Source organism: Triticum urartu, chromosome 6, assembly GCF_003073215.2.
Source record: "Triticum urartu cultivar G1812 chromosome 6, Tu2.1, whole genome shotgun sequence".
Classification (NCBI taxonomy): domain Eukaryota; kingdom Viridiplantae; phylum Streptophyta; class Magnoliopsida; order Poales; family Poaceae; genus Triticum; species Triticum urartu.
Window position 1 is genome coordinate 513,019,389 of NC_053027.1, and position 14,453 is coordinate 513,033,841.

At 44.2% G+C, this 14,453-nt stretch overlaps 1 protein-coding gene across 2 annotated transcripts; it reads left to right on the forward strand.

Annotated features, from left to right (window-relative positions):
• Window positions 1-2,917: 2,917 nt before the first annotated feature.
• LOC125514698 lies at window positions 2,918-6,226 on the forward strand. Of its 2 annotated transcripts, none has more exons than XM_048680040.1 (2): window positions 2,918-4,148; window positions 5,561-6,226. In XM_048680040.1, exons 1-2 carry the CDS (start codon window positions 3,023-3,025, stop codon window positions 5,596-5,598), a joined length of 1,164 nt encoding a protein of 387 aa, XP_048535997.1. In that variant the 5' UTR covers window positions 2,918-3,022; the 3' UTR covers window positions 5,599-6,226. The 2 variants fall into 2 exon arrangements, with proteins under 2 accessions (XP_048535997.1, XP_048535998.1); XM_048680041.1 differs by having other exon boundaries at window positions 2,921-4,142.
• The last annotated feature ends 8,227 nt before the right edge of the window (window positions 6,227-14,453 follow it).

Consider the following 14,453-nt stretch of genomic DNA (forward strand, 5'->3'; position numbering starts at 1 on the left):
TGAGGGTTTTGCGCTGGTGCGCGAGACCGATGCGTCTGGTTCGGGCCCAGAGTCCCTAGTGCCTTGTTGGGCTAAATCACGTGGATTGGCACGGGGCGTGGCCCAGTCCACATAGGCCATCCTACCGGGGACGGTTACGCGTGTTGATATTTACGAATCACTAATTAAGAGTACTATTTGCAAAGGACACTCTCACCTTCCAACGCTCCGAAAAGTGTCATACTGCACGTGCATCATTTGTCGTAACTTGAGAATTTCCCTTTTTTTTATAGGTTCGTTTATTCAAAATATTTTATCTTTTAAACCGCGCATACAAATCTTGAACCATTTTCATCGTTGGATTCCTTACATCAAGATCTTAAAACTAGATCACATGTGATAGGTTGATGAATTTTTTTTGCGCGAAAAAACGAATGAACAAGCCTGAACCGGGAGCACTTTTTTCTCTTTTCGAGAGGTATGACTGTGCCTCTCACAAAAGCAAATCCATGCCTTCATGAGAAGTAAATCCGTGTCTCTCGCGGGAGGAAAAAACATGTTTTGTTTTACCTTTTCCGATGCCTCTTGTGGAAGGAAATTGGTGCCTCCACGAGAGTAAATCCGTGTCTCACATGGTAAGAAAAAAATACATTATTATTTTCCTTTTGCGAGATGCATGGTCGTGCCTCTCGCGTAAGCAAATCCGTGCCACCACGAGAAGTAAATCAGTGGCTTTTGCGAAAGGAAACAAAGAAAACACATCTTTTTCTTTTTCGAGAGGCATAGTCGTGCATCAAATTTTTTTTCAAAAACAGAAGAAAACCCAAAGGAAAATTGAAAAGCCGAAAAAACTAAAAAAAATAATATAAAAGTAAAAAACACACACAGAAAAATAGAAAAAATCTGGAGGAAGCGTCCAAATCGCTACACATGGTGGCGGAAGCGAGCACGCCAAGTGGCACGCTCCCAACCCCCCAACTGATCCATGCAGGAGCTCCCGAAGGAGTACTCCTTGATTAGTTGCTCTCTGAAATTTGGTTGTTTGGTTTGGATCAGGGCGCGCGAGACATGGTGGCGGATGAGACCAGCTCATGGGAGGCACAACCTCCTTACTTTTCTATTTTTTTTCATTTCTTTTCATTTTTTGCCTTCCTTTTTTTACTTTTGCTTATACTTCCAAATAGTCTAAAAATATATATTACAAAAACACTTTACATAAAAAAAATTAAAATGTTAATCTAGCATTTGTAAAATATTAAATGTGTTTAGAATTATTTTTTCTCACGTATACAAAAAAGTATACAAAATAATACTACGTGTATGAAAAACTTGGTGATGTATATAAAAAAATTAACCAAGTATTTAAAAAAGCTAATTATCTATATAAAAATGTTAAATGTGTATAAAAAATGTTTTTGATGTATAAAAAAGTAGAATGTGTATTAAAAATTTGGAGATAAATAAAAAATGTTGATCATGTATCATCAAAATGTTAATAATGTGAAAGAATGTTAACCATGTATAAATTTTTTACTGATATATACTATAAATATAAAAGGTATATGAAAATAGTCTTCAAATATAAATTTTTTAAATGTATCGTCTATTTAAAAAGTGTTAACGTGTATAATAAATATCCTGGTATATATGAAAAATATTGAATGTGCATTAAACACTATGAGCATAAAAGCGTAATTTTTAAAAAATGTTGATCATATATAAAAATGTTAATAATATGTTTAAATTGTATCAAAAAAGAGTTTCTAATATATTCCAAAAATGTACTATGTGTATGAAAAGATAGTCATCAAGCATAATTTTTAAAATATTTTTTATTTCAAAAATGTTAAATATGTATTTAAAATGTTCCAGATGTATACGCAAAGGGTACAAATGTGCATGAAAAATGTGGAGGTGTGTTGAAAAAAAAGCTGTGAAAATCGAAGAAACAACAAAAATACATTAGAAAACAAAGAAAAATTAAACCCCAAAGAAAAGTGTGAAAACCCATGAGGAAACGAAGAAAAAAAACCCAAGGAATCTGATGAAAACTAAGAAAGAAACAAAAAAAGAGAAATATAAATAAAAGGAAAAATCAATAAACATTGAGAAAAGAACAAAAAAGGAAAATTCATTAAAAGCTGGAATAAAACAAATAAAATTGTGAAAAAACAAAATAATCAAAGAAGAAAAACCCAGCGAAGAAACTGAGAAAACCACTGGAGTGATGAACAGAGGTGGAGGAACCCTGGTGATGCCGGAGTACGGGGCTCTTGCTCCCTCCCCTCTCGTTGGTTCGCTTTGCCGACTAAGGTTTCGAGTCACTATGGGGAAGGGGAGGGTTGATGGGAATCTTCAAATGCATCCACTCGTTCTATTGCGCGATTGAGCTTACAAATTCATATGTACTCCCTCCGTCCCATAATATAAGAATGATTTTGACACGTGTCAAAAGTGCTCTTATATTATGGGATGGATACTACTTAAGTAATGAGTCTCTTAAATAAGAAAAGATGCATCGACTTCCACTAAAAAGGTTGACTTTTTTTAAGGAAATGAAAAAAGGTTGACCTTAAATATGCATCTCGATCTCAAAATTAAAAAAGATGCATCTCGATGTTCTTGTTTTCTCTTTCAATAATAATTTGCAGGAAAACGTTTTACTATTTTTTTCTGAGAATTGAAAACAGTTTGTCTAATTCACATTAGATGTTTTTTAAGAATGTCACATTTAAGTTCCATAAATAACGCAGCAACAAAAAGAAAAGAAAAAGGCGAGACAAATAAATAAATAAACTACAAACATAGTGGACACAAGGTTACACGGAAGAGGTGCTCGCCGTGTCGCCGCCGGGTCGGGTGGGGAAAAAGTATTGAAAAAGGCCACGCGCCCTCCATGCGGCCAAGACCATGGTCAAAACGCCCGTCAAAAAAAAAAGACCCTGGTCGAACCGAACCAAGTAGAACGGGCCGTGCGTGCCTGCCCGTCTCACGCTCTCTCCCCCACCCGACCCGGCGGCGACCCCATCCCATTCGGCCGACCATGGCGACACGGCCGGAGCTGATAGACGACCTCCTCGGCGAGGTCCTCCTCCGCCTCCCGCCGGACGAGCCCGAGCACCTCTTCCGCGCCGCCATCGTCTGCAAGTCGTGGCTCCGCATCGTCTGCGACCCCGCCTTCCGCCGCCGCTACCGCGCCTTCCACGGAGCCCCTCCCCTCCTCGGCCTCCTCCACCTGCTCCAGGTCCTCCAAGGAAGCCCCGCGCACCGCTTCGCCTCCACCACGTCGATGCCGGACTTCCCCTACCCGGGCTCCGACGGCGAGGGCGAGCACCCCACCCCCCTCGACTGCCGCCACGGCCGCGTGCTCTACCACTTGGTGCAGGGCGACAGCCTGGTTCTCGTCGTCTCAGACCCCGTCACGGGCGACCGGCGCGTTCTGCCCGCGCCGGGCGTCGATTGGTTCATCTGGACCGCCGCGGTGTTCTGCGCCGCCGATGGCTGCCGACATCTCGACTGCCAAGGCGGCCCCTTCCGCGTGGCCTTCCTGGGCACCGGCAACGACGACCGTGTCGTTAAGGCGAACGTGTACTCATCGGTGACAGGTGCGTGGAGTGCGCCGGTATGCCTCGACGATGGCTGTGAAGGCTATGCCCAGCTCAAGCGAGATGACATTGCAAAAAACTTCTACCACCTACCCTATGTCATGCCTCGGCGAGTAGCCGTCATTGGAGATGCAGTCTACTTCACACTTCGGTCGGTTGACAAAATCGTCAAGTACAACTTGCCAAACAAGTGCTTCTCCATGATCAGCCAGCCGCCACACGATTTGGCCCCAATGGCTCTCATGGTGATGGAGGACAGTTCGCTGGGGTTTGCCTGCATCAACAATTCTAGCCTTTGTTTGTGGTCAAGGAAGGTGGATCCAGAAGCGGCTGCAGAATGGGTACAATGCAGGGTCATCGAGCTGAAGAAAATTATACCCGATGTCGATCTGGATTGGGAACCATTTGTGGTTGGTTCCGCAGAGGGTGTGGGTGTCATCTTCATAAGCACAGATGCTGGCTTATTCGCGACAGAGCTAAAGTCAGGGCGAGTCAGGAAGGTTGACGAGCCGGGAGAGTACTTTAGCGTCCTACCCTACATGAGCTTCTACACTCCAGGTATAGGTGATAGCCCTTGCTTCTTGTCTGTTGACTGTTGTCTTGCATTTTCATTACAGCTTCTGTATGTTTGCTTAATTAGTTGTTTGTTGTTTGTGAATAAGTAGTTAGTTAGTCATGATGCAAGTAATATGTGTTAGTTATATTCACACATGGAGCTTGCAAAAGACAATTCTCTGCGCCAGAGAAAACTTGATATATGACACTGGAAAACATAATGTTGTTTATGTTATGAGATTTGACATGTTAAGGATCATGACCATGCATTGGTCGAATATATGCACACAAACATGTTGATCTGAATCCTGTTACCTTGTTTCAGCCTTTCTTATAAAATATATCTGTTACTTTGTGGCTTAGCTGAAGGTTACATCTCAAACTCTCAGTCTTGTAACCACTGGAATTGGTACTAGCACATAACTCACCAAAGTGGAATGCTGACTTGGAGTTAGTTATGAGTTTTGTGCATGCTATATTTTAAATCATGGCACATTGTCATCGCTAACAAGGATTAACTAAACAAAGTGCACTGCTAGTTTCTTTCCGAGCTGCTACTAATAAGTATGAAATCGTATATTCTCTGTTCAGCAGTTTACATACAAATTGTGCAAGTCCTTACGATCAATTGTTGCTGTCTTGTTGAATTCATCCTGATCGTAATGTCAAAAGGTTTTATGTCAGATTAATATGTGAGGCATATTTCAGTTACTGTTTGCCTAATGCTCGGCCCAGCTACTTGGAACAATTTTTTTTGTGTATTCTATGTCGTTTCCCTTTCATGACATTTTAATATGACTTCAATGTTGATATCGTCTTCAAAAGATCTGTCAAGTAGCAGTACCAGACTTTTTGGACAAACAATTGGTGATACAAGGATCCAACTCATAACTTAGTTTCACCACAAAACATTTATCATTTGTACATAGATTCTGACAGGTGTGGGACTCGGATGTTTCTTACTTTTGCTAGAAACTTGGAAGCTGATGTCAGGGTTTGATGTCATGAAATAGAAGTCACCTTTTGTTTCTGTGGCCATTTCTGAATTCTGGACTCAGGTCCGGTTTTTCTTCTACCTGAAAACCTTTTGCTATTATATGGAGCGATCCATGGGATGAAATGTCTCCTTTTCGCTGCTGCTGTCGATTGGTCAAATAGTTGAAAGCATGAAGTGCCTGCTAGCTTAAAATGGAGATTGCTAAATATGTAGTCAACCTTGTTGATATTGTATTATCACTTTACCTTGCTTCAAATTTTTTCGTTAAGATGCATCAAGTTACTTTCTGGCATAGCTGAATCTCACATATCACATGCAATCTTGTAACCTTTGGGACTAATTATAAGTACAGCGGCACATCAAATTATAAGTTTTGAGACGGACAGTTGGTTAAGAGTTTTGTGCTTGGTATTTTTTTTTTCAGATCGTGGCAGATTGTTGGCGCTAGCGAAGACTCACTGATCTCTGACGGACCGCTCAATAGTGATGCATTGCGAAATGGAAAAACCCATCATCTTTAGTCTGCTGCTGTTGGCTTCTTGCAATCTACTAACATCAGGTTGTTTCGTTTCTTTTGAGGAGTTTAAGCATGAAGGGTGCAAGTTTCAGTCGTGGTTGTCCTCGTTCAGTTCATCATGATAATGTGGCTAGAGAGTTGTATTTCGGTTTCTAAAGTTGGTTTCTTATCTGTTATGCAGTTTGAGTGTCAATTATGCAAGTGACCATGTTCGACTGTGGTTGTTGTGTCGAATTCGTCCTGGTCATGTCGATGAGCGCCAACTGTATCTCTGTTCAGCATATCAGGTGTACTTCTGTTACTGTTTGGTTAAATGCTCGAGTCGGCTACATGAAACTTGGAATTATGTGGGTCCTACGCCATTTCCATATTTCTGAAAGAAATATTGTCGTTCAGTGTTTTCCGTTGTCTTGTAAAGCGGCATCGACTAGCAGTGTAAGAATTTCTGGACACAACTGGAAAGTTTTTTTTGTTTTCTGCTTGAGTCTGAATTGCATATGTATTGCTCTTGCTCCCTCTTCATTCTTTTGGATAAACAGTGGTTCAAAATACATTGAAATGTGTTGCGGGTTATACTGATCAGACGACCATCATGTGCTCCGATGATTTTTCAAACGTAGTTCACTAGGGAGTCAGTCAATGTGTTGCTGTGTTTCCAGGACATAATGCTTGCTAATGATCCGCTACATGCATAGATGATGGCATGCAACAGTGTAGAAGGCAAATAGTGTGATGGATTTGAATTCTGAAACAGATTTTGGTGGATGATCCCCTGCATCATCGAAGAGATGCAAACTGATCTCCAAGGAATCCATGCCGGAGACGGTGGACAGTTTGTGCCGGCGTGTACTCCAGCTTCTTACGGCGCCCATGCTACAAAGAAGATGGCCGGGCCCCGGGCCTGGGTTTCCCCTACATCGACGCTGGAGCTGCACTTCGACACCCTGCTGATCGATGTGCCGGTGTCCCCTGCGCCTGATCGAGCCTGTACTGTAGAAATAGCTATCTGTCGAGCAGTCAGCTTTTGCTGCTGGCCCGTGGCGTGTTTTCCACACACACACAAAAGAAGAGGCCAAGAAAAAGAGGAGCTGGAGATCGCCGACAACGGAGAAAAGAGCAGCACCCGGATGGGGATGGGATGCGAATTGGCTAGATGTCACGTGACCCAAAATCCAATTTGGGTCTGTCGATTCGCTGTGAGCCGTCGGATGCAAGATGATGGCCAGATCAACTTTTCAGCTTTCGAAACGCTTCACTGTTCATCTTCTTCAATCTTGAATTGCCGATCTACCACCGGCTTAACCCCATCACCCTACCGCCAACTGCCTCCCATCATTGTGCCGTAGCCGCCCCCGACCATCCCTCCAACCCGGCCATGAACCATTTTTTTTTCCGGCAAAGCTGCACCCTCCTCCCCAATACCTCTGAGATAGATAATGGAGTCGTCTGCCACCCTAAGATAGACCCAGAGAGCTTCTCCGGCGAGCCGACGACTGCTTCTTTCTTCCTTTTAAAATCGAGTGACCCAAAAACTATTTTCAGGCAACTTACAAGTAGCTATTTTTCTTTTGTGGATAGCTATTTGTGGGATGGGAAACCGACCGACGATGGGAAGTGAAGAAACAGAGCCACCCGGCCCCTTCTACACCCGCCCTGGATCCACAACAGCACCAGGCGGCAAGCGATAACGGGCGAAAATGCCCCGGCACATGATCATCGCGATCGGTCGGTCACGCGACCCGTCGGCGTGGGCTGCTGTCGCCGATTTTGAATCTTCCCTGCCCACGTCCCGAGGCCGATCGATGGCCACGCACCTCACGATCCGCGCACGCCTCCGCACCCACACATGACACGGTAGGCGTCGTACTCAGCACCCACACACGACGCGCGCGCGCGCCTTTTCTTTTGCGCCCGCGCCACGTACGCGCGCGAAAAGGAGTGCTACGCGCGCCATCGCACACGGTATCCGATCCCCGATCGTGCCGTACGAAGCGCTTCTTTTCTTTCGCCTTGGATCGATCGGAGTCGACGAGGAAGTAGAGCTGGTAGATTAGATGGCACTGGTGGTACACGCCGCGCGATCGGCGCGCGCGCGCCCGTGCGTTGGGATGCACGGCGGCGAGGCCGGGGGTGCATGCGCAGGTAGGATGGGCCGGAGCGCGCGCGCACGTAGGCGTGAGGCCGGTGACCACGCACCGATCGGTGGCGGCGGCGGCATGAAATTGGCGTGCAGCGGCCGCGACGCCACGCCTTTGGCCGCGTCCGCGCCGCGCCGCGCATTTATAAAAGGCCTCGGCTCCGGCGCACATGCACATGCACACGCGCCAACGACGCATGCGCACCGCTGCGTGCACGTCGCGCGCACCCAGCAGGGCACCGCGCCACGCACTGGCTCGAGCTCGTGAATCTGTGGGATTAGGATCTACTCCTATCTATGATTATCACTGCGCAATTCACATGCATGCGATGCGAATCGATCATCGATGGATACTGGTAAGATCGGTCTTGTCGATCGAGCACGGCGCGGCACGGTCATGCTCTCGATCGAACCCGTCGCCCGTGTCCGGGGGTGGTCCAAAGTCCAGACCAGGCACCATAATTCCACCTCCACCCTAGCGCTCCCTCCTAGCGCTCCCTCCTAGCGCAGCACGATCGGCTACTCCTGCTTTTACCATGTACGTACCATTTGCCGAACCCAAGTTACTTACCACTGCTCGCTGCTACGCCACGAGCAGCATACGCAGCATGCATGCGAGCGTCGAGGGGTACAGCACAATTGAATTGCGTGGCGCCGCCTCCTCTCGACACTGTTCGGCCGTTGCTGCTGCCGGTGCAGCAGCGCAATACGGTTTCTTTCTTTCTTTTCCCGTCTGCTAGCCACAGGCTACAGGCTACGTACGGCGCATTGTCTGGTCAGTTTGGAGGCCGGCGAGCTCTGTGAATCTCGAGGACACGCGTGCTCTTACTGCCGTCCTCGCCCAGTCATGGCTCGCCACAGGTTTTATGGCTGGATCCAGTGATCCACGCTTCAACCCTCTTCCCCGAGACAGAGCATGTCGATCGATCGACGCTACTCCCGCCGGCACGTACGTACGGGGTCGAGGCCGCAGTAACGCGGCCGCAGCAGAGAGACTGCGGCAGAGCAGGACGATCTTCATCAGATCGGAGGATCTCATCCATGTCTACCGGATGGATCCGCTCACTCCTCGTCCGGATCGATCATCACGGTAAAATGGCGCGAAAAATTCCAGGCTGAGCCAGCAGGCATGCACATACTGGGCGACGTGGCTGGGTGGGCTGCGCCTGCCTGCAGCACGATGCGTGCTGCGTGCATGATGGATTCATTTCACATGGTGGGGGTTGGGTTATATCAATGATTCAGTGGGTTTTGCTGCTGCCAAAAACTTATTACGAATAATATATCTGAGGCATGGCCTCGAGTTATGGCAGTGCCGATCGATCCATCGACCGACCGACAGGGGCATAGATGGAAGCCCGGCTGCAAATATTCTAGTAGCTGGACCCTAATAAGCTTTCTTCTAGATCTGCAAATTCTTTTGTGTCTTCTCGTTTTTCTTGAGAGGATCTGCTTGCGCTGCTCCGCCAGATATGCACGCACGTTGGCTGATGGGGGAGGACTCTTCTGTAGGGTTGATCAGTGATGATCGGCCATGCATGGTCCATCTGCTACTCAACACTAGATTTGAAACCCGATGTGATATACCCATAAATCCTGCATTTATGCATGCTACGTACGCATGATAGACTGAATGTCTGTGAGAAGTGCCGTGGTACGTGGATGGCGCAGAGCAGGTGACCTTGATGTCTGCTCCGTATATGCTGGGTACACTAGTGTTAAAACTCTTATGTACTTATAAGACGGAAGAAGTAGCTTATTAACTGTTGTCCTGTCCTGCACTGTATAATTTTTAGTGTCAAAAATGCTTTTATATTATAAGACGGAGGAAGTAGCTTATTAACCGTTGTCCTGGTCTGCGTTGTATAATTTCTAGTGTCAAAATCGCTTTTATATTACAAGACAGAGGAAGTACCTTATTAACCGTCGTCCTGACCTGCACTTGTATAATTTGCGTTGCAGGCCGATCATGGAGTGTAGGAATTTGCTCGGTCCGTATCACCGTATCTGTGTGTTATTTTTTACTTTTTTTGACAGGAAATATACTTTATTTCTCATATAATAGTCATATCAAGTAAATGGGGAATAAAATCAGGGATAACAGCATCCCAAGAACCAGGAGATCTAGTAGTAAAGGAGTGTCTTGCTAACTCGTCCGCCACCTGATTCGCTTATCTGAAACAATGTTTGAAAGATGACTTTGAGAAATCGAGAGATAGCTGCTTACATTCAGCAACAACGTCGGCATCAACTCCCAAATATCCATCCATCAAATTAATTGATTTAACTGCAAAGGAGCTATCTGATTCCACCTCCGCCAAATTGCATCCCATACTTGCCAGAAGGAACATACCATTTCTGATTGCTAATAGTTCAGCAGCATCAACATTGCGGACATGCGGGATGAACCAAGATGCAGCAACGATGAAATCGCCACGGTCATCACGTAGAACTGCATCACTAGCTCCGGGCAGTGTGTCCGCATGAGAAGATGCGTCAACGTTCATCTTTACCACCCTATGAGGTGGTTTTTTCCACATATGATTACTAGTCCTCGCTGACAACTTGGGCATAAAAGATCAAATATAGCTTGTTGCAAGGACTTTAATTGACATTGCCGTTTTATCTGGGCCTTGGATGTCCACTCCTTTCACAAGCTGGCGTTGCTGCCACCATAGAAACCACGCTGCAACTGTTGCCAGTTCCGCCACCGGGAGACCATCGACTGTCTCTGTAAGTTTGAGCAGTATCTCCAAGGTGATGGCACCAGATTATCTTCTGCCGTTGCTTTCTTCACAGTTTTCAAGAGGCCTAAGCATTCCCAAACTTCCTTTACCTTACGGCAGCCAAATAGTGTGTGTTGCACATCTTCTGCATCGATTGAGCATCGAGGACACTGTGGCGATATGGGGATATGTCATCCAGCAAGAACGCCATAACATGGGAGAACTCCATGAAGCACTTTCCATGCGAAGTGTTTTACTTTGCCAGGCACCTTAAGTTTCCATGCATCTTTCCATACCTTATTTATATGGACATTACCTTGCCCATCCGCTCTTATAAGACGAGGATCAAATTGGTGTTCCAACTCCCTGTAATAAGCCGATCGTACCGAGAAGGTACCAAACCTTGTATAGTTCCAGGCAACAAAGTCCTCCGTCATATGTGTGTTAAGCGGAATTTGCAATATCCTTTGCACATCTACTGGTGAGAAATAGTCTCTCAAAAGCATATCATCCCAATTCCCAGTGTAAGGATCAATAAGCTCCTCCACTTTTGAGAACATTATTGTCCCTCGAGGGGTAATTACCTTCCGAGTCACTGGTTGGGATCCAAGGGTCCTGCCAAATGTTAATGTGTATTCCAGAACCAACCCTCCAAATACATCATCGTTGGAAAGTTTGAATGCCTGCCACAATGCCTTGCCAAGTGCAAGATGATCCCTTCTTAGGACCAGCTTTAAGTAAATTTCCGTCTGGGTAATATTTAGCATGAAGAACTTGCGCACATAAAGAATCTGGGTTCTGGAGAAGTCGCCAACACTGTTTTGCTAACATAGCAAGGTTAAAATTGTGAAGGTCCCTAAACCCCAATCCCCCTTTCTTCTCCGGGATACACAACTTCCACCATGCAAAACAATGCATTTTCTTCTGATCGTCATTGTCTCCCCACCAAAAACCAGAAATGTCATCTGTGATTGCCTTGCAAATTCCTTTTGGCAGCTTGAAAACAGACATAGCATATGAAGGAATAGCTTGGGCAATAGACTTAATTAGTATCTCTTTACCTTGCATGGACAGACTTTTTTCTTTCCACCCCTTCAATCTCTGGCATACTTTGTCAATCAGGTGTTGAAAACAATCAGATCCGTCCACCCCAACCATTGTTGGTAGACCAAAAAAGGTATCTGAAAGTGCTTCAGTCACAATATTAAGCTCTCTACAGCAATTCCCCCTTGTGATGACAATGGTATTAGGACTGAAGAAGATACTTGACTTAGCATTACTCACAATCTGTCCCGAGCTAGAACAATATATCTCAAGCACCCTTTTCAGAGTGTTTATTTTGTGTGTCTGCTTTCATCTAGATAAGGGAGTCGTCTGCAAATAACAAATGTGAGATAGAAGGAGCATTACGACAAACCCGAATTCCCTCTATACCACCAACCTCTTCTTCATGTGACAAGAGACTGGACAAGCCTTTAGAACATAGCAAAAATAAGTAGGGGACAAGGGATCCCCTTGCCTCAATCCTCTTGTGGGGGTGAATTCCTCCGTTTCTGTATTATTAAACCTAACTCTGTAGGTAACTGAGGAAACACATTCCATGATCATGTTTACCCAGAGCTCATGAAATCCCATTCTCAGCATCACCTTTTCCAGGAAACCCCACTCAACGCGATCATAAGCTTTGTTCATGTCCAACTTCACGACACACTAACAATTAGACTGGTTCCTTTTCTTTATTGCATGGAAGCATTCGTAGGCCACAAGTACATTGTCCGTAATAATCCAACCCGGCACGAAAGCGCTCTGGGTAGGTGAGATAACTTCTGGAAGGATCGTTTTTAGTCTGTTTGCAAGCATATTAGAAATGATCTTATATACTACATTGCACAAAGAGATGGGCCTCTTTACCTAATAATAAAGTCAATAGTGTTTCTATCCGTACGTCATCAGATTGCTCCTGAAGTCGTAAATATTTACCCCCCATGCCACCGGTAAGTGGAAAAAAAGTTTGATTTCTTATATTTTGTTTCGTCGCGGCCGCCTTAGCTCAATAGGAAGAGATCCCCTAAGGTACATTAACCATTCATGTGGCTGAATGGTTGGGGCCTTGGCATATCACGCTGGATATCATGGGTTTGATGCCCCAACTCCCTTTTTCTGAAAGATCAAATACTTTTTAAAATATTCATATCTTTCAAAACCTAACTCCAAACCTAACATGTCACATATAAAAATCCATCAGAAAAGTGTGTAGACTCCAAATATGTTATTATCTTGCATGTTAATATTTTTTTAAATTATGTTCAGGGTGCAAACTGAAATAAGACCTTCTTTATAAGAGGTATTTTGGAAATGCCTATTACACATGTCCTTATAGATTGGTTGTTTTTGGTGGAGCTACCTAATATGTTTGCAACCAAGTTAAGTCTTGAACTGGATTACGGTTGCAAACACACACACACACACACACACAAATATATATATATATATATATATATATATATATATTTGTATGTGCAAATACATATATCAGTAAGACAAAATTAATGCTCTTATGCACATGCTATCATTGAATACTAAAATGTACTTTGCTATTTTCATCCTAATGCAATATTTTTTGTGCATCGCCGAGAAACGATAGCAAATGCGTAAGCATATACCGGCAACTAGGTAGATATTTGTGTTGTATAATGAATTGTAAACACCTTGAGCACACTTCAAAAATCATCGCACCTTTATGTTTTTGCGCAACACCACTTATCATGTTGCTTGTTGCGTGGCATCATGAAAGATTTCAAGGGATTTCCTGATGTCGTCAAGTGTGTGTATGAGGGGTGAATTTTCCCCCCTTGCAACGCACGGGCATGTTTGCTAGTAATGTACAAGTAGTTATCATTCCCTTTTCGTTTACTTCGTATAGTAGCAGTAACTTTGACTCAATCCAAGCTTTGTAAATTTTGATCAAATACATAGAGAAAAAAATAGTAACATCTACAATGCCAAATATTTCTCAAAAAAATCTACAATGCCAAATCAATATCATTAGATTCATCACTGAATATATTTTCATTTCATATGCATTTCTTAATATAAATGTGTGAATATTTTTTATAAACTGGATCAAATTTTATAAAGTTTGTATTAGGACAAAACAATATATATATAGTAAATAAAAACAGAATGACACAACTGGCGAATATGCAAAGTATATGCTAGCTTAAGCATCGTTGATTTAATGAAATCACTTCGCGTACGACCTAAAATGAGTAAATTGCTCAAAATCACCACATTTTGGCTAGGGTAACAGGTTGGCACCGCTTTTGACAAAAACACAAATCATCACCACTTCCACGACAAGTGAGTAATAAATCCCACTGATTTGAAACTAAGCCACAACTAAGCACAAAACTGATTGGTTGGACCCACGTGTCAGGCCGACATGGCATATCTACGTGGACAATACGCTCGGGTGGCCAAGGGTCCCACATGTCAGCCTGATGACTCACAAGTATAGGGGATCAATCGTAGTACTTTTGATAAGTAAGAGTGTCGAACCCAACGAGGAGCAGAATGAAATGGCAAGCGGTTTTCAGCAAGGTAATTTCTACAAGCACTGAAATTGTCGGTAACAAGTAGTTTGATAGTAAGATAATTTGTAACAAGCAAGTAACGGTAACGGTAAATAAAGTGCAGCAAGGTAGCCCAATTCTTTTTGTAGCAAAGGATAGGTTGGAATAGTCTCTTATAATAAGCAAAGCATTCTTGAGGGCACACGAGAATTTCATCTGTCACCTTCATCATGTTGGCTTGATTCACGTTCGCTACTTTGATAATTTGATATGTGGGTGGACCGGTGCTTGGGTGTTGTTCTTACTTGAACAAGCCTCCCACTTAGGATTAACCCCTTCGCAAGCATCCACAACTAAGGAAGAAG